This window comes from Boleophthalmus pectinirostris, unplaced genomic scaffold, assembly GCF_026225935.1.
Source record: "Boleophthalmus pectinirostris isolate CB_2022bp ecotype Guang Dong unplaced genomic scaffold, ASM2622593v1 HiC_scaffold_4, whole genome shotgun sequence".
Classification (NCBI taxonomy): Eukaryota; Metazoa; Chordata; class Actinopteri; order Gobiiformes; family Gobiidae; genus Boleophthalmus; species Boleophthalmus pectinirostris.
The window spans coordinates 28,124,130-28,140,374 of NW_026571353.1; the positions used below are offsets into that span (position 1 = coordinate 28,124,130).

The 16,245-nt window shown below is 37.4% G+C and overlaps 1 protein-coding gene across 2 annotated transcripts in view; it reads right to left on the reverse strand.

Annotated features, from left to right (window-relative positions):
* The window catches only part of ipo11 (importin 11), a 280,362-nt gene that overhangs the window by 162,684 nt on the left and 101,433 nt on the right, over window positions 1-16,245 (reverse strand). For both annotated transcript variants that reach the window (XM_055161532.1, XM_020932323.2), the window contains exons 17-21: window positions 15,463-15,496; window positions 15,328-15,368; window positions 13,470-13,586; window positions 8,799-8,912; window positions 5,972-6,087 (exon numbers count right to left, since the gene is read on the reverse strand). In XM_055161532.1, coding sequence (XP_055017507.1) covers window positions 5,972-6,087; window positions 8,799-8,912; window positions 13,470-13,586; window positions 15,328-15,368; window positions 15,463-15,496 — 422 coding nt within the window. The remainder of the gene's footprint in view (window positions 1-5,971; window positions 6,088-8,798; window positions 8,913-13,469; window positions 13,587-15,327; window positions 15,369-15,462; window positions 15,497-16,245) is intronic.

The following is a 16,245-nucleotide window of genomic DNA, read 5'->3' on the forward strand; positions in this document are numbered from 1 at the left end:
TAGGGCCTAATCTCCCTGGAGAAAGCAGGCAGTGACACCAGGCTAATTTACTGGTCAGATGTGTGGAGATGCAAGCTTACTCACACCAAGAATGCAGGTTTTTTAAGGTACTTTTGAGCAAGAAAAACACACCTAATAAAATAAATACAATAAGTACTGCACTGTAGCTGTAAGTTGTATTTATGAGGATTAATTTTATAATTGAACAACTATAGTGTTCTCGGTCAATCCAAAATGTTAATAAACCTCAAACCTGAATATTAAAGAAAGTAAAAGTTAAGTTAAGAAAATCTATGTGTGGATTAATTGGGCAACTATTAACTGTGTAGAATTATTACATCTTTTCAGTCAACTAACCAATCGGCAGGACATGTATTTGGTCAAACAAGAATTTCTTTAGTAGACTATACAACCCTACAGTGTTAAACTTGTAAACAAAGTATGTCCTCACAGTGTGTTTACTTATAGCTATGAAAATACCAAAGCTAAACTACTCAGGTACGATGCCAGGGAATGCAGTGCTGCCTACTTCACAATGGAGACAAAATGAGCTGGGCAGACTGTGAGGATGGAGGGGTTCCAGCTGATCAGAGATAAAAGCAGAGAAAATGACATTGGCTTCGTGGCGTAAACAAACATTTAGGAGTTGATTGTCGATGAGGAAGGATAAAAGACAAGACGGAGACGGGGAAGATGCACTATGGAGCTGGATGAAGGCAGAGGACAATCAGGAACTCATTCTCTTTTATCGCGTAGAGAGTTTAGAGCTGAAGTCGGCTAGAACTGCCAAAAGTATCGAAAATCAGATACTAATCGATACTAAAACCAGTATTGAAAATAGATACTAATTTTAACAAGTATCGATACTGAAAAAAACATCACATAAACACGACCTGATTTGAACTTTTGAGTTTTAGAGTAATCTTGAATACTATCAACACCAGTAAGAACCACATGGTAACTTAAAGAAAGCATTATCACGGTATTTTGTGCTTAAAATGTCATTCTATTGTCCACGTGTTGCTTTTTTTCCCATCATTGTGGTTTCAACATTCGTATAACGTATCAAGCCTTTGAAATTTTAGTATTGTGACCACACTATAGTCAACTAAAGAGATTCTTGGATGCCTAAATAGTGGACTATTGGGGGAGTATGGCGAAAGCTCTTCAAACTTTTGAGTGTTTATGATCTGACCATGTATCCAAACAGCACACATAATACTACTGCACAAAAAAAATTAAACAGAAAAGTTCAAAGGTTCTATATTGCGCAAAATTGACTCAAGATTTAAGCCATGTTATAATGATGTTGCCTCATCAAAAACATACCTGGAGATGTGTTTTGTTTCATTCACACATGTTTGCATAATCCTTCATTATTAGTCTGCCTACATCTCCTATGTCTCCAAATGCTCTGTTCCACCTTTTGATGTCATGAAGCAGTAGTTTTCAAGATAAAAGATGAATAAAGGTGAACGTGTGAATGAAACAAAACACAATTGGGTATGCTTTTGATGAGGTAACAGCATTCTAACATGGCTTTAAGATCCCAGGGTTCATTTTGCATAATTTAGAGCCTTTAATGTTTTGTATTTTTTAAATGTGAAAATGCCGTTGATCATTTACAAAGGTGCTATACTGAACCGTATTAAATCAGTTTGAAATACATCTTATCAAACTGTATCGAGTTGAAAGTGCACTGTATTGAGATACGTATCAGATTGTGGCTCATGAAGCGTGAGTTTTCAAATTAAGGTACCTTTTAACCTGAAAAACAGAAAACTCTCTGTTCCACCATGTGATGTCATGGTAATAGAGGAATTGCTCCACTGTGTTTTTTAACTCCACACACCTTCACTAGAATCATTTCAATGGTTTCAACCATGGAATTGTCAATCTCTACTGAAGGTAAAAGATAAAAGTTAGCTGTTATCTTGAAAGCCACCACTTCATGACATCACAAGGTGGAAAAGCGTATTTTGACTAGGGTTGGGCGGTAATTACAGTATTACAGTATCTCAACGGTATCATAAAGTAGCAACAGCAGCAGTTACATTATCGTCATTAAAAAAATCTGCAGCTCATAAGGACCTAATATAATATTGTAATTTATTGAAACCTAAATTTGTTTGCTCAGCACAAACGAATGTGTGGTTGTATTTTCAATGTAATGCTATCACAATTTAAAAGTAATAGTTTCTATAATGGTTCTTTTAACTGCGTGGGGAGATGACGTTCGATGAGTTTTGTTCCGTCGTCACGTGACGCTCATAACGGAGACCAAGACAAGATGGTAAATCCGGCCGCGAGCGAGTTGGTCCCCCCCAAAAATGCTAGTACTTCTGCAATTTGGCAGCATTTTGGTTTCAGGCGTACATTTGTTTACGTTTTACAGAAACAAAACTTAAAACCACATGGCTCATTTGCATAAACTACAAAGCGCTGATAAAAACAGCTCTTTCCTTGTGCACTGATGCGGTTCAGGTTCTGTCAGACTAAAGGACACGACTCAGTGGAATATATGTGTTCTTCCTGCGACAGAGGATGTGCAGCTGATGGTGAGTCTGAACTGCGTGTACTGCGTTGGAGATGGTTCATGTGAAACTTTTCAGAGAATCTGCAGGTCATATGTACAGACCATATAGCGGTGTGGCTTCGTAGCCTACCGAATTCATACTAAAACATTTTGGTAATATGGTAATACTGTATACCCCGGTAAAATCCTGAGAGGGCTTAACGGTATAAAGGTTGATTACTGCTCAATCCTAGCACAGGATTGCTCAGACTTGTGTGAATGAAACAAAACACAACTCCGGGTCTGTGTTTGGGGAAGTAACAACATTATAACATGGCTTAAATCGCACATGAGTCAATTTTGTATAATATAGGACAAATAAACAAATAAAGGACTAAAGGACCCTAGTGCTGCTAAGTAAATTATTATTATTAAAATGTATGGATGCACTTTATAGCAGCAAATTCCTGACATGGCTTAAAAAAACATATGCTTGAAACAACAAAGCAGCATGAGGGAGCTCCATCGCCCACTGATCTCACTTCAAACGCCAAGTCTGAGTCAGTCCAAATCTGCATCTTTAAAGGGATTACACTTCATCCGGCGCTTTCTATTTCTCTACAAGTGTTGGAACTATGACTGTAGTCTGAGGCGGAATATTATACAGAAATGAGCAGCAACATATACTTTTTTGGTATTTTCTTTTTGGTTGAGGTCGTGACCTTAAAGAGACTATATCATTTTTTACATTTGAGCAAAGTTGTCTTGCAGTATTGTAAAATCAGATCTTGAGGTCAAAACAAGAATGATGTGTACTGTCTACATCTAATAAGGAAGTATTTTTATTGCCAGAGTAGAGAGGAAGTAGACGCTAATTTAGATGTAATATCTTGTTTACAGCAAGACTTTCTGGAGTACTTTAACAAACAGTGTGCTCAATTAGTCAAAGCCACATCTAACCCATTTAAAGAAAGAAGTGAAAAGTCATATGTGAAGTTACAAAGACTTTTGAGGTTCTTGGGGAAGTTAAGGACAGATGATTTTCGGTCCAGATGGTGTTATAGTCTGTATGTGACAAGGGAAATGCCCTGGTATAACCCTCCCTCAGCATCTTCTCTTGATATAGAGGTTTTCACGCATGTAGCCACAACATTCAGTCACGGTGGACCTGATTACTTTCTGTCTGGAGTAAACCATTTCTGACTCTTGGTGAAAATGTGTTGCTGCATCAAACAGGACTCTGCTGGATTTGTGTTTACAATAGGTTTTTGAATAAACAGGTGAAGCTTTAGTTACTTCTTAAAGGTAAAATATCGCTGCCTCACAGTCATTTTTTGGCCAAATTGAGTTTTCTGTCTCATTCTACTCTCCATACCGGGCTGCTTCTGTACTGTAGGGGGCTATCAGTCTGTTCTCGACCAATCAGAAAGATTTTTCCAAACAAAAAAGTCATCTTATTAACATAGGAAGTTTACTTTTCAATTTTCCCCAAAACCTAAAAAATGACTTGGGCAGTTATGCTGGGAAGTTAACGAGAACTGCGTATACATGAATTGAATCAGATCAGAACAAGAATCAGAATTGCTTTTCTTCAACCCCAAGGGGATATTCTTTTCATTACAGACATGCAGCTGACTAGCAGAAGAAAAGTTTAAAAAAAAATAAGTTAAAAGTTTAATTTTCTGAGTGTTGTGAGATCCAGTCTTTAAAAGGTGCACTATGTAACTATGTGGAGGTTCTGCCATGCCTTTCTCCATGGATACAGTATTGCTTTGCCTGGAATGTTCCACTACTTTTGACATTAATTATATGTATCTCCATTAGGGGTGTGCAAAAATACTGAAATATTGGTATATATCGTATCGTTTAATGTGATGATAGAGTATCGATATCATGGGCTGCTGTGTTGATATATCGCCGAGAGTATTTTTAGGTATATTTTAATAATTATTTTGTGTAAGAGCTACAGTTGTGTTGACATTTTCACAGTTTTTATGAGTAAAAGGGGCGTTTTTCATCTTAACTTTGCACAGACTTAATGGACTTAGTATCACAGCCATGATTTAGCCTTTGTTTTTTAATGAACCATATTGAATTAATTTGAAATATATCATATCGAATCATACTGAATCAAAAGTGTACTGTATCTAAAAGTGTATCGTATCATGGCTTAAGTATCGAGGCATGTATCGTATCGACAACTTTTTAATGATACCCAGCGCTAGTTATGATACAGTATCAATATCATGGATTGCTGTATCAATATATTGCCAAGAGTATTTTTTGGTATATTTTACCAAATTATTTTGTTACAGTGCTACAGTTTTGTTGTTTCTTTAGAGGAAGGAAACTCATTTATGTGACACATTTGACATTTTCACTGTTTTGATGAGTAAAATGAACGTTTATCATATTCACTTTGCACAAGAAGTGGTTTAACAAAGTCTAGTATCACAGCCATGATTTAGCCTTTATTTTTTATTGAATCATATCAAAGTGCACTGTATCAAGATATGTACTGTATTGTGGCCTATGTATCGATGTATGTATCGTATCGGCAACTTCTTAATTATACCCAGCCCTAGGCATTTGACACCACCAGGCTAAGTTACAGGTCAGATCTTTGGAAAGGTGAACCTGAGACTGCATATTTGTTAAGCTTAACAAATATCTTACCAACAAGAAAACTTACCCCACAATTTAATACATGCCAGATAGATGAGTTTAAAGCCACGATGTGAAGCATTTCATGTGAAAAAGTAACATCTCCATGGAGACAAGCAAGTGGCAGTTACAATTACATTATAAAAATTACATAGTGCACCTTAACAAAAATCATTTATTGCCATGTCAACCATTCCCTTACCTTCTAGTTTGTTTGTTTGTTTGTTTTTTCTCAGACCACACCTCAATTAAACATTATAGCCCAAATCAAAGTAGTAAGGCTATGAATTGCAGCCACATCTTTAAAGGTCCTAAGGTCCTATGTTACACAAAATTGACTCTTGTGAGCTTTAGCCATGTTAAAATGCTGTTAGCTCATCAAAAACATACCCGGAGTTGTGTTTTATGTCATTCACACATGCTTGAGAAATTTTATTATTAGTCTGTTTACATCTCAAAGCTCAGACAGTTACTTTTTACGTTTTATTCAGAAGAGATTGGCAATTCCAGGGCTGAAATGATCCAAATTCTAGTGAGGGTGTATGGAGTTTAAAAACACAGTGGAGCACTTCCTGTGTTACCATATGACATCACAAGGTGGAACAGTGTGCTTTCTGTTTGAGAGAAGAACTAACCCCAAATAAATAATGTTTTAAAAAAAATGAGAGTCCTAAAGGTCGAAGAATAAAAGTAAAAGTTCTGCTACTACAATACGCTGATTTACTATTTCATAAAAAATACAAGTTGGGCACCTCATGTTTAATTTATCAGTGTCAGTGTAGTTGATCTTACCACAGCTCCAGTCCGTCCTCTAACAGGTAGACATGCGGCGGTTGGGAGACATCGGTGCTCAGCTGGATGACGGGCAGAAGAAAAGGATAGAGGTTCTTACTCTCCGCCCCCAGGCCCTGAAACAACCCAAACACACGTCAAAGACACAGAGAAGAAACGACGCACAAAAGGACAACAGAAGTCAACTTGAAACTATCTGAAGATGAGCATTCCCTTTTTGTGTTGTTGTTATTCTTTCTCTAGGCGGGATCTGTAGGCAGTGGCATCGAAGAATACTTTAGGAACGACGTTGAAGTTATCTCAGTTGAATAACAAAAGTAACAAAGCCGTATCAAAATAGTTTCAGGATCGAAACCTACAACTTCACTTTCGATAAGGAGCGTGGTTTCTTCTTTTCAAGATTATTTTACTTGTGACCAATGAGCTCCTTTGTTTCACATGCATCACTGTAACAAGACAAATCTGATTGGATGATAACGTTTAGCGAGGCCCTGAAATTAAGTTAAATTTTAGAGGCATTTAAAATTATTTGTTACATGTTTGTGTAACATACAGCTATATAACGGTGTTCTATTTGCATTTTAATTAATTTGCCTGTTGGGGCAGTGTCTAAAAATATCGGCATCGGTATTAATCTCTGCCGACAAATACTGGAACCAATTTACCACCCATGCCTCATCAAAACAATTTATTTGGTCATTTACTTGAAAAAAAATAATGTATTATTTAGAGAACAATAAAAAAGTAATGGCATTAACAAGTCAATGGATCAATCAACACGTAAACAAACATTTTCAATTTATTTCATTTACATCTAAATGGCTTAAAAAATATAAGTTTTTGACCTCTTTGTAAAATATAGACTGTGTATTCTTCAGAGCGCATGGACATCGACGAACAAACTGGTTTTATTGCAGAGAGCAGCACATTTTGGACCCTAATTTAAATACTGGAATTAACTCGGATATTGTTTCTGCCAATATTTATCAACAGGGTCATTTTTCATATTCTCATATTGTAATTCTGCTCAACAGTTAATTTTAAGAGTTATTTCACCGGGCGACCTCTAAAGAAAAAGTCAACATTTGCATATGCCACAAAAGAGCAGGATATAACCTTGAGAAGTATCAGGGAGGTTACAGTAGTGTATGAACCAGTTACAAAACAAAGTGAGGAGATAACAAGCTAAAAATACCCACTGTCCTTGACACACTCACATGATAAGTGTAGACTCCGTGCCACTGATGTTTAGACTGGCTACATAAAGTTCTCTAAAATATATACGCTCTCCTTGAAGTTCCACCTCCGCCTTTTAACAAACCACAACCCTTAACTGACCCAAACAATATGAATACAGTCTACACTAGTGATTTTCTGGGGGGAATTCTTATTTTACTGACAAGCACTGTGATGATAAGTTTATTCGGATGTTTCCACAAATGATAAATGATAAATGGCATTATTATGGAGTATTCAACAGATACATCAAGGCAATTATTTTTACATTGCTCATCACAACTATGATCTCCAAAATAAAATAAAAACAAAATAAATAAACAAAAAACAATAATAATAAATTGTGTGATTGTGCTTTGATTGAATATTTATGTTTTAAAAGTCTTATATTACGCAAAATTGACTCTTGAGTTTTAAGCCATGTTACCTCCTCAAAAACATACTGTATTTTCCGGGCTATTAGGCACATAAGGCGCACTGTCATTAAATGGTCTATTTTCAAACTTTTTTCACAAATAAACCGCACCGGACTTTAAACAAAACACAACAGTTCGATGGTTAGTCGAACTTTATTTGGCGTGTTCACGGTGACTCTCGGCTTTGTTCAGTTGTGGCGTGTAGGGAGGGTGCTGTCTGGGACCGCTGGATTGTTGGCGTGTTCGCAGTGACTCAGTTGTTCAGTTGTGGCTAGAAGTGGAGGAACGAACCGAAAAAGCGAGTGCAATGTGTGGCACATTGTGTGGCTTTTTCGGTTCGTTCCTCCGTTCCGTTCCTCGTCCGCGTGGAGTGATGAGTGTGACTGTGGGTGTTTTTCGCTGCGCAGTCGCTGTCTGCTCCGTGCGTGTTTGCGTGCGCTGCAGGTGGTGTGGCTTTGTAGTTTACTGAAGTCGGGCTGGGACACCCGAGTGGATTTGTGTATGGAGCGCTCTGGATTGCGGGGTGTGCAGTTGTTTTTTGATAGGGTTAAAGGCTTAAGAGCGCGTCTAATAGCCCGGAAAATACGGTACATGGAGTTGTGTTTCGTTTCATTCACAAATGTTTGAGTAATCTTTTATTTTTAGTCTGTCTACATCTCCAAAACTCAAAATGCTCTGTTCCACCTTGTGCCAAGTGGTACTTTTCAAATAAACACCTACTTTTTGTTCAGTAGAGATCGGCAATTCCTGTGCAGAAATGATCCAAATTATTCTAGTGAAAGTGTGTAGTGGAGTGTTTTCTGTTTGAGGGAAGAACTCAGCGAAACACAGCACAAGGTATGTTTTTGATGAGGAAACAACATTATATCATAGATCAGAAAATATCATAATATGGACCCTATAAACGAAGATGTGTCCAAACTTTTGAGTGATAGTGTAGGAACAGGAATCCTGAAGAAATCTGTTTGAAGGCACTAAAATTTAAAGCTTTAAACCAAGTAAAATTGTGTGATGAGACATGAAATTACTTACAGCACAGATTGAAAATGTCTGCAATAAGACGCAAGAACAAGCAAAAGCTATAATTGCAAAGTCTGTTCTTTTGTCTATGCAAATACTGCTAATGGGAAAGAGCTGAATATATAGTGTATAAGTTTTCACTGTTAGTTCAGTACCTTAACTAGGTGAATGAGAGTGGTGAGAATGGCACATCGGAGCATGTTGTGTTCTTCAGACTGTTTCCACAGCAAAGGTAAGTATTGCACTAGACAGCCCACGTACGGTCGGATCTGAAAAACACAAAATAAAAATACAGTTGATAAACAAGAAATATACAACCCTTTGATCCAAGCGCTTTGACAAAATCGCATTTGTGTTTGCAAACTTTAGAGATGTGGTATGTAACTTTTCTAGTGGGGAGTCTATAATCTGTTCTTCTCCATGGACGTGTTTTGCTTTGCCTCAAATAACAGAGTGTTTTTATAGCTAAAAAATACTTTGGAAATACCTGCAAATGGGCTCACTTCTCCACAGTTCTGACCTGTAACTTGGACTGCTGTCGTCACCTGGTTCTCTCCATGGGGATAACTTTAATGCCATATTGTGTAAGATTTCAGGCAAAAACAATGACATCTCCGAGAACACAAGCAAAGTCTTAGAGCACAGGTGTCAAACATAAGGCCCGGGGGCCAGATCCGGCCCTCCAAGACCTTTAATGTGGCCCTTGGGTCATTTTCTACTAAAATATTTTAAATGTTGAATTTGAATTTTTCTTAAAGTTTCAGGTTGTTCATAATATTCTAATATTCTAATAAGAAAGAGATCATCAATTAAAAAAGATTTCTGTAATAGATTTGCATTTCTCTGCACAAATATTTGAACTTATTGTTATTTTTGGGGTTTATATGCCATGAGTTTTCTGATCCGGCCCCTTTGGGATCAAAGTAGGTTGGATACGGCCCCCGGACCAAAATGAGTTTGACACCCCGTCTTAGAGTCTCAGACAGGAAACGTGTCCTCTATATTTGACCCATCCTTCAACCTCTTGTCAAGCAGACATAGGGACAGATTTCAGGGGACAGGGGACAGATTTCCAGACTTTAACTCTTACCCCCTTGGACGCCTACTTGGAACAACCCATACATATATTAGTATATATGGGTTGTAGTGGCTCCCACCTATCACAGCCTCTGATTACATGTGAAAAACCGAGCCATTTGTAATGGTCGTCAAATCACGTCTTTAGTGATACAGCGGAGGTGTCAAAAGACGTCATTAAGGAAACAAGGGAGGGTCGTCAAATGCCGTCTTCATGGGGGAAAGAGTTAAATCATGAGCTACAAACTATAAGATTTAAAGCTTCTGGTTTAACTACAGAAAGGTTTTACACATTAAAGGTGCACTATATAATTTTTCTGGCAGAGGGTTCTCCATCATCAGCCTGCAAATGTTATTCCTTTGCCTTCAATATTCCAAAGTATGGCATTAACTGTATCTGTCTTACATTTATTAAATTACAGGTGTTTATTAGGAGTGTAAAAATATACAAGTTTCACGATACAATACCATCAAGGTATGAACCTCACGGTACGATATTTACTGCGATATCGTGGGAGAGCTCACAGTATGGTGGGGAGGCTCACAATTAGGGATGTAACAATATCCAAATCTCTCTGTACGATATTTTCACGATATACATCTCATGGTACGATATTTATTGTGATATTTGTGGAGGCTAAACAGCTAAAACTGTTAATATGTTACTTTTTCCTCTCTAATCCAAAGAACTAAGACTTAAAAGTGCTTAGAACTGTTATTTCTTCTTGTAGTCTACACTGAAATGGAGCAAAGGATCATGGTCTATGTAGTTCCCTCTGTCTTTTCTTAGCTACTGCTGCACCATAACTCTTAATTTAAGCAAATAGACTTGTAATTCGATATATTATGATGGTCCATGATATTACTGTGAGAACTTTGATGATACGATATCACGATATTTTGGTTATTGTTACGTCCCTAGTGTTTATACTGATCAAAAGTATCTTGGAAAAATATGCATAATATATAAAACTTGGCCTAGTAGTAGCATCACCCACTTGTCTCCATAATATTGATTAGTTTAATGTCATAATGTGGAACACAAATCAATAACAGCTCCATGGACACAAGCAGGCGGTGTACCTTCCACTAAAAAAAGTTGCATAGTGCATCTTTAACAAAACTCTGCAGGTGAAGGTCCATGGTACAAACTGGTTTTCATGTGAGTGAATACGTAGGCTTGTAAAAGTTCTCTTGTCAGTGCTGAACTTGTCTGCTTAAACCCTAAACTAAGACTGGGACATGAACCCCACTTTGGGATTATTTTACTCAATTACACCTACACAAGAACTTGCAAAAACGCTGAAAGAACTGTAAAAAAGAAAGATTAAAAAAGCGCACAAGGCTGTCACTGTCCCCCTAACCTGACTGTGATGACATTTCAGTGACTGACAGGGTGGAAAAAACCCTGTCCGATCTGTCATCATGTTGCGTTTAAGCTCTGTCCCCTGTCCTCGTGGGCTGGAGTCCCTCGTGAGCCCAGTAAGAATATTTAATGGGACTTTTTACAGACAGAGCGGGTTTAACTGAGGCCATTGGCGAGGAGAGATAGAAAGTGACAGTGCATGGGGATGAGAACCATTTGGGTGACAGATCAGAATCACAGTTGCCAAGTTTGCTTCTTTATAGCGACTTCGGGCGTCTTTTTTGGAAAGTAGCTTGCCAGTTTTTTTGGGCTTGTTCCTGACCAGCACTTTCATGTCATAATAGATGTGCTTTTTAGCCTTCTGTTTCTTGATAACAGACAACAAAGTAAAAGACTAAAATACAGGCTGTTCATAGTTGATTAACGTTTTAACAAAGCTGTTTTTGATGTTAAATTTGCCATTAAAAATATGTCTCGACTGGCCTGTGGTAAAAAACGCTTTTCGGAAGAGCTGGAGGAAGTGTGCATGGAAAGGGACTAAAAGCTCTGGGAGTCCCAGGACTGGCTTAAAAGACTCCTGCTAAACTACAGTCAAATATGCTCGTTTTTTTATTTTTATTTTTTTTAATCCTACGTACACGCAAATTTCTCAGAGTTTCGTTTTGAGCCGCTGCCGCTGTCAAACCACGAATCACGCGGCGTGAAGAGAAAAAAAGTGAGAAAAAGAGAAAACACGGCTCCCAATAAGGATCAGGCTCCCGTCGTTCCCTTCAAAGAGCCGGTTCTAAGAGTAATTTCGTTCGCGACGGACCCATAACTAGTAAAGAAAGTAGCGCTATTAGCCTTTAGCCATAAATACGTGCGCACATATCAGTGCAGGTCCAGGAGCAAATATACGGCCAATATAGTCACTTTAGAACAGACCAATAGAAAACAGTCTGTTTATGTGCGGGAGCTACAGCAGCTAACCCATAACAAATGACAAAAACTAGCTTCAGAGTCGACATATTTCCAACACTCACCGCTCATACAGGCTCCTCCTCACATCACAAATCTGCACTAATAAATGTCCTTTTAATCCAGACTCAAACCGATTGTCCGTAAAAAGAATATAATCTCAGCGTTTGGATCTGTGTCTGCAGGTGTAAACAAACACACGTGAGTGACGCGACTCTGTGGTGTGTTCAGGGACAGTACGGACACACACAGACAAATGACTCCGTAGATAAATACTGATGTGGAGCCACATATTAGGACATTTATCTGTCTGTAAATTGGATTAAATGAACAGAATGTAGAGAGTCTAAGCTTTATAACGAGGTATAACATGCCCACGTGAAATATCGGCCCCTATCAGGCTGATAGCCGATATGCCTAAAGTTGCCCATATCAGCCGATAATATCGGCCAACCGATATATCGGTCGGGCTCTAGTTTTTACATACATTATAATATGATCAAAAGCTCACAAGAATTCATTTTGCATAATATAGGACAGTTAACACTCACATTAACTAATTTCTTATTTTTTAACCTATATTTGTGTGGCTGTGGTTGTATGCTTTTGGACTTTTTTTTTCTCAAAATTAAATCCAGCAATTTAAGGTCAGGTTCTCAGAATGTATGTGAATATAGAGCTTACGAGGAATCCATCTGAGTTGACGCAATGATCAAATCCCAAAGGTTACAATTGTTTGTCCTCTGCAAAACAAACCTCTACAAACATGTTCTGAAATGCATGGGATTCTTCTATGAATTTATCAGATAATATTTCAGAGTTCTCACAAATATTAATGCTCCTGGAGTTGTGTACAGAGGAGAACAGAATCCTACTTTTTAAACATATATTGCAAATAGACCTGCAAAAATAACAAAAATCATGTCGCCCTATATTACACAAAATTGACTCTTGTGAGTTTTAAGCCATGTTATAATGTTGTTACCTCATTGTTTTCAAGTCGTTTTCAAGCTTTTACCATTAGTTAAGTAGAGATTGGCAATTCAAATGAAAATGATCCAAACAAACACAGCTCCATGTATATTTTAGATGAGGAAACATTATAACATAGATCAGAAAATAGAATAATATGGATTCGACTCATGAGAAGAAGTGCAGTGGAAAAGTAGTGGAAAACTAGCAGAAAAGTAGCATTAACTGCGTAGTGAGCAGACATTACAGCACAGATAATTTGAAGTCAGAATATGGCGAATCAATAAAGCTGGTCGTTTATAAAAATGTTACTTCATCTGGAGAATGTAGCGCAGTTTGACTCATCCTCGCCGATGTAATTATGTTTGAAGCAGTTCTCCTTTCTGCACTTCTTGGAGCTGAAAAATTTCTCTGACCTGGTTTCGCTCAGAGAGAGACTAAAATAAAGCCGTACCTGAATATTGACTCTTTCGATGACACAGGAGATGACATGGAGCACCTGCATTTTGGTGTCACACTCGGTCACCTGCTGCAAAAGCTGAAAGAGCAGCCCGAAAATGGATTCCAGATACTACAGGACAAAGAAAAAACAAAATATGACTTGTTTAGTTGGTAGAATGTGACTCTGCCAGTTTATTTTATAGTGAATGTTCAGTCAGTTTCATTTTAAAGATGCACTGTGTAACTTTTCTAGTGGAGGATCTGCCATGTTTCCTTGAAGATGTAATAGCAAAGCCTGGAAAAACCCAAAGTACGGCATTAAACCAACTCAGATCTACTGAGATAAGCAGGTTATACCACTGGGCCAAGTTACAGGTTAGATCAGTGGAGAGGCGGCCCACTCTGTGCTTGTAATATAAAATTATTAGGGATGTAACGATATCCACATCTCTCGGTACAATATTATCACGATATGCATCTCACAGTACAATATTTATTGTGATATTTTGGAGAGGCTAATATAATTGTAGATAGGACACTTTTATTGCTTTTAAAATACCCTGACAAGATTTTGGTGTGAATTATTTCCGTCATAATCTCAAGAATTCAAGTAAAAAACATATTTTCATGTTGTTTGCACTGAAATGAATCATGGGATATGTAGTTCAATTGCACAAAAAGAGCAGGCTCTAGAGGTGACTGCTCTGTGCAGTTTAGGAAAAGAGCTTCTAGACAACTCTCTTTTGCTTATCGAGCAGCTCAAACATGGAATGCAGTGTCTGCTCATATACAAGAACTTTCAACACTGGCAGCATTTTCTAAAGCTTTAAAACAGTGGTTGTTCAATGGCCAAATATGTCACCAAATTACATCAATTTAACCAAATTACATTTTCTTTTATACTGAGGAGTTGTTGGTTTAACTCTTAAACTCTTGACTTTGAAATTCAAATGAACTGTTTGAAATTAATATGTATAGTAAGTGTGCTGGTTTTATGTACTTTTGTGTGATTGTTGCTGTACTTTTCCCTGTCCTGTGATTTTACATCAACCTGCAGAGGGACTGAAGATGGAAATTAGCCACGCTGGCTATATTCTTTACATATTTACATTTTAATATTCATTTATTTATTTATTTGAGACAGGGACAGTGCACAATTTTTGCATTTACCTTAACAAGAGAGATGCACTGTACATCAGGTTGTAGCATAAGTGCTAATTTCCACCTGTCGTCCCTGGACAGGTTCTTTGATTGATTATATTTAACTGACCTTGACTATCAACTGTTCTTAGAGACCTATGTAGTAGTATTAATATGTGCTGTCCCTTTACAAATAAATAAAGAGAAATAAGAGTTTCCGATGTTCATAAGCTGTTGTTACTATAAGACAATGCATTTAAGCAAAGGAGCTTGTAATTCGAAATACTGTGAGAGCCCACGATATTATTGTGAGACTTTGACGATATGATATCACGATATTTCGGTTATTGTTACATCCCTAATAATTATTTAAATGCAAGATGGAATAACGCAATGACATTTCCAGGAAACAAGTAAAATAGAAAAATTACATTGTGCACCTTTAAGATGGAGTTTACAGCAACACACAAGATCATTTATTAAAGTTTTAAAAGGGAAAAATTTAATCAATATTTGTTCTCCTGGTAGTAGAAGTCAGATCTTATATTTGCAATCCCACACAAATGTGCTACAAAACTTGTTTATGTTCAGATATCCCACAAAAAGGGAGTGAAATTAATACAGTACTCAACAAATAGTTCCTATCAGCTCGTCGGAATGGAAATACAGGTGTAGCTATGAGATGAGAACATTGAAAAAAAGAATTGTACCAGTATATTATAAATACTCACTGGGAGGAACTGCTCCGTGCGAAACTCAAAGTCATCCACAGGTTCAAACGTTAAGGACAAAATCAAACACAACACAGTAATAGCATTAGAAATATAAACTTTAACTTTAAAATAGTGTGAGTTTCTTAAGGATATTAAGCTTCAGAGTAGTGGCAGTCTCAATTCGCACCTGTGGGCAAAAGAAAGAAAATGAAAGAGAAAATTCAAAGTGAAACAAAGCCATAAATATTAAAAGCTCAAGTTAAGTGTGAGTGTGATAAATGTGGGAACTTCAAATGGAGTTAAAAATAAAAGTGAGGACAGAAAGGAAACTGCTGCCGTGAAATCTCCTCACAAGTCTTCTCCGAATGCAGAAGTGCTACAGGCGTCTCACTGAGCAGGAGGCAGGTGTAAAAGAGGGCGCTGGTGGAGCCAATGGAAGATTTGTAAATAACATATTCCCTGCATATGTGTTTGCTACAATTACTACAAAACAGGGTTGTTAAGATAACTGAGACAGAAAATGGTATTGTAAGTACACCAATACAAACACCACACTTTTTCAGTTTTTTTTACTGTTTACTGTTGACCAAAACATATACTAAACTTCTGATTCATGAAAGCGTCCATCTCTGGCAGATATAACAGCTGAACACACTCGTGGCTCGTTCTTTTTACAACAAAAATCTAATATTCTTCAAAAAGTTCTTCCCAAGTCTGTTGCAGAATTTCCCATAAATGTGTGGCACTTGTAGGTTGATTTGTCTGTCACTCTTCTGTCCAGTTCATCCCAAACAAGCTCGATGGGGTTTAAATCTGGAGACTGTGATGGCCACTTCATGTTTTCAAGTTTACCTTCTTGTTATTTTTTCCTGAGGTAGTTTTGGCAGAGCTTGTGCTTGTGTTTTGTCATCTTTTATCTTTTTTTTAACCTCTCAG